Genomic DNA, 4,478 nt, shown 5'->3' on the forward strand with positions numbered 1-4,478 from the left:
TCTAAGGTCTGACTAAAAATTTGAAAATGTGTCTAAATGGACGTTTTTCACCAAGTTTGACTTTATCCTCATATACCTTAAGATGATTCAGTCTACCTGGCACTGCACATGAGCATGGCTGGAGTCCTCTGTCAAGTGAGAAATGAAGAGAAAGTAGAAAGCTAGGAATGGTAAGAAAAGATTTTGAAGTGTTTAGTTTCTAACCAAACTAACCTTCTGCTTCAACTCTTAGTTTGTGTGAAATATTTTTTATATATTAATTCACTTTGAGATTATTGTATTTAGGTTTGAATTAGTTCAAGATGCATAACTGCATTATTCATTAAATAAGATGAATCTTATGTTCTGCCCCAGGCTGGAAGTTGGAAATGTCTTAATAATTAGTTTTAAAAAGTTCTATAGTATTAATTTATCGGTATTTTATTTTGAAGGAGAATTTTGAGATAGCAGTGCATTGTAGCAGAGGCAGTTGCAGTTTGGAATATGTGTTTGCAGAGAGAAAGCCTGGCTGTTAATGTAAAAACTTCACCTCCTGTGTCGTCAATCTTTTCTTACACCTCCAAAAACAATGGCTCTAAATTCAATCTGTGTTCTGTTTGGTGTTATATGTTTTGTTAGGTTATTTTGAGATTGTTTTCCAAATGTGTTTATTCTAGAAAAGCCATATCCTGGTAGTTTACATAGCAACGGTTGCTATGTGACTGTTTCTTAACTGCAGCTCAGGTTAACTCTATTCTGACAGTAGAAGTTTATTCTGTGTATTTAGAGCTGATGCATATTTTATTTTTCCGTTTCTTATAGTTTCACTCAACCTTTCATTGAGCTTTTCCACACCACTGCTCAAAGTTGTAAGGGTCAAGAAAACATAATAAAGGAGCAAGACGCTCAGCTTCCTGCTCATGAAATTGAGTTTGGCTTGGTGTTTAACATACACAGAGTACCTAACACGTAGTGATAACAGTATACTTATGTTGTTGGTTGTTAAATCCCGGCTGAAGAATATACATTTTGTAGGTTTTGGAGGTTTTTTTAGTGAGGATGGACGCAGTTTACCCTGATCCCATTAAGATGATATTTTTTAGCAATGTTAATGTATTAGGGGTTGCAGCAACTAGACTACTAGTTGATTCTTTACTCTGCAATTACTTTTTATGGGGTCAGTTTTGTCGCAATCACGTGACAAAACTGATTTTTCCATGTAAACGAAATAAGTTGATCAAATAAGTTGATCAAAGGCAAACTGCAAACTTCAGCAAAGGCTACCGGAATAGTGGCTCCCCCTGGATATGCATGAAATGGTTCCTTCCTGCTTGATGGTGTTCAGCAGCAGTCAGTAGAAGACCAGAACAAGTGCAACAGTTTTGCTTTTAAGAAAAATTATAGTCAGGTTTTCAAAAAAAAAATAGAGAAATAAAGAGAATAGGAATGTTCTCTATCCACAATTTGTCCATTTGTAGCCCAGTTTTTCTCTAAGAGGTGAGTAGACTGTATGAGATTATCAACCATTTAGCATAGTTAGCTTAGCTACACCCTACTGTTTGCCTCCATAGCATTTAATGAATGAAGAAAAAAATCTACCAACATCGTTAACTTGTCCCTATACCTTTAATTACACTTTAGTCAGCAGCTCTAACCGCAACACCAGCATAACCCCCAACCGCTCACCTCTGTCCCAGTGAGGACGGTGACACTGTGTCCCATGAATTTAAGAGGAACCAAACTGAATGTGTTCATAATAAGTTTGGTTTGTGATGTTCCAAAAGCACCGTTTAGTGTGATAATTTGACTCCTATATTTGCAGCTGTCCAGCATATACGATCATCAGTCCTTGCTGGTGTTCAAGGAAAAAAAAGTCACACCCGACTTTGTGCAACTTTTCAGACTTTAATCTGCTGCTAACAAAGCAGTCTGGAATGATGTTCTGTTTCTTATACTCTAATTCTCCATAGACTTAAAGGGCTTTCTTGTCAATATTTTCTGTGAATATAGCTAATTCAGCCTATAAGTTGATGTGAAGCATTTTTGCTTACGTTTCTATGGCATCACTGCAAGGAGTCGACTTCTACTCGACTTTTATCATTTTATAGTTCACCTTAAATTATATGAAGTCTATCAACCCTAATACGTTTACATAATGACGCCCTCTTAACATTTCTACCTACCCCCTCTATGGCTAGAACCGGCCCTGCCAGTAGCTAGTTTAGGACCTTAATTGTCCAGCAAACTCGCCTGACCCTTAGCCACATAGGGCCCCATAGGGCTAAGGTCAGGTGTGTTGTAAAGAGGAAGATGTGTCACACCAGACCCAACAATTCAAAAGAGCTAAAGGTCACTATCGAAGCAACCTGGACTNAATTTTTTGCATCAGAACGCTTGATTAAAAACCGACGGGCACACTTTGGCATGCCCCTTAAAATTTCTGCGGAATTTTCTAGTTTTTATTAAAATTATATTCTGCTGCTTGAACAAAAAGCAACAACAAAGCATTTTTAGAAGTCTGGATTGTTTTATGTATATTTTGCACATTGTGACTGTTGCTGGTGGGGAGAGACATTTCAATGAGCTAAAACTAATAATACAAAATTAAGCAATCTATTTGCATGTAATATGTGGACTGTTGCATTTAAAATTCAATAGCTGTCAATATTGTGCTAGTATCAGTATTGGACCAAAGAAAGTAAGGCAGTTGCAAGCCTTTAAAATTATGACGCTTTTGATGGGTCAAATAGACTCATGAAACAGCTGCGTGGGGGGCCCAAACAAATTTTTTGTCATGGGGCACAAGATTCCTGGTGGCGCCCCTGGGCTTTTCCTCCATCCAACTGATCAGCGCCACTTTGCTGTTGAAGCTTCTAACCTGGCAGCTTTACGCTCTTATAAAAATACTATTTGACAACATCTGGAAACAAAGTTCAATCTTCAGTCTGGGGATCTGATGGAGGTGATCTCTGCCACCTTCTGCATGTTGGTTCATCCTGTCACAGAGCTGCTGCTGAGTCAGCAGAGCGTCCTGCTGCGCATCAGGGTGGAGGAGCAGCAGGAGGCAGCGCTGAATTTAACAATAACTAACAGGATCCGTTCATAATAAGTTTGGTTTGTGATGTTCCAAAAGCACTGTTTAGTGTGATAACTTGACTCCTATATTTGCAGCTGTCCAGCATATACGATCATCAGTCCTAGCTGGTGTTCAAGGAAAAAAAAGTCACACCCGACTTTGTGCAACTTTTCAGACTTTAATCTGCTGCTAACAAAGCAGTCTGGAATGATGTTCCGTTTCTTATACTCTAATTCTGCATAATAGACTTAAAGGGCTTTCTTGTCAATATTTTCTGTGAATATAGCTAATTCAGCCTATAAGTTGATGTGAAGCATTTTTGCTTACGTTTCTATGGCATCACTGCAAGGAGTCGACTTCTACTCGACTTTTATCATTTTATAGTTCACCTTAAATTATATGAAGTCTATCAACCCCTAATATGTACATACATAATGACGCCCCCTTAACATTTCTACCTGCTCCCTCCATGGCTAGAACCGGCCCTGCCAGTAGCTAGTTTAGGACCTTAATTGTCCAGCAAACTCGCCTGACCCTTAGCCACATAGGGCCCCATAGGGCTAAGGTCAGGTGTGTTGTAAAGAGGAAGATGTGTCACACCAGACCCAACAATTCAAAAGAGCTAAAGGTCACTATCGAAGCAACCTGGACTCTCATAACACCTGAGCAGCGCCTCCATGTCATGCCACATTGCTGCAGTAATCCAGGGAAAAGGAGCTCATACTTTTCATGTTCTTAATTTAAATGGACCAACATTTCTAAAAAAAAACATTTTGTATTGGTCTTAATATTCTAATTTTCTGAGACACTGAATTTGGGGTTTTCATTAGTTGTCAGTTTTAATTATCAACATTAAAAGAAAAAAAAAACATTTGAAATATATTGGTCTGTGTGTAACGGATGAATATGCAAGTTTCACTTTTTGAATGGAATTACTGATTTAAGTCAATTTTTTCATGACATTAAAATTTTTTGACCAGCACCTGGTAAAAATAAAGAAATTGATCTGTTGGTTTTTCACTGATTTAATAGGTCAATGGCAAGAAGTGGTACCAGCAAGAAGATGGAGTGCAGCTGACAGTCATTGATGGACATGATGGGAATGTGGTGGAGAGCAAAGGCTTCAGGAATTCTATCTTACAAAGTGTCCCTGCCCAATTAGAGAATTATGTTAATGGACTAAAAGACGGGTAAGAAGCCATTATTGTAATGATCATTCATACCATCAACAATTGACATGAATATTTAGGCACAATATTGTTTAATTAAAACATAAAGACTTTTTTTCTTACAACTGCAAAACTTTGAGTCAAGTCTCACTGTAATCTGCCATTTGCAGTTAAAGCTTTAATCAAAACTGCTCTAAGAGGGCTTTTTATGTTTTCTGTGTTATTGGTTTTGCTTACAATCAAATCATTTTTGG

At 37.8% G+C, this 4,478-nt stretch overlaps 1 protein-coding gene across 1 annotated transcript in view; it reads left to right on the forward strand.

Moving 5' to 3' along the window:
• The window catches only part of cemip (cell migration inducing hyaluronidase 1), a 213,119-nt gene that overhangs the window by 207,484 nt on the left and 1,157 nt on the right, over positions 1-4,478 (forward strand). The window contains exon 21 of the mRNA XM_016665182.1: positions 4,088-4,247. Coding sequence (XP_016520668.1) covers positions 4,088-4,247 — 160 coding nt within the window. The remainder of the gene's footprint in view (positions 1-4,087; positions 4,248-4,478) is intronic.

Source organism: Poecilia formosa, unplaced genomic scaffold (genome assembly GCF_000485575.1).
Source record: "Poecilia formosa unplaced genomic scaffold, Poecilia_formosa-5.1.2 Scaffold554, whole genome shotgun sequence".
Lineage (NCBI taxonomy): Eukaryota > Metazoa > Chordata > Actinopteri > Cyprinodontiformes > Poeciliidae > Poecilia > Poecilia formosa.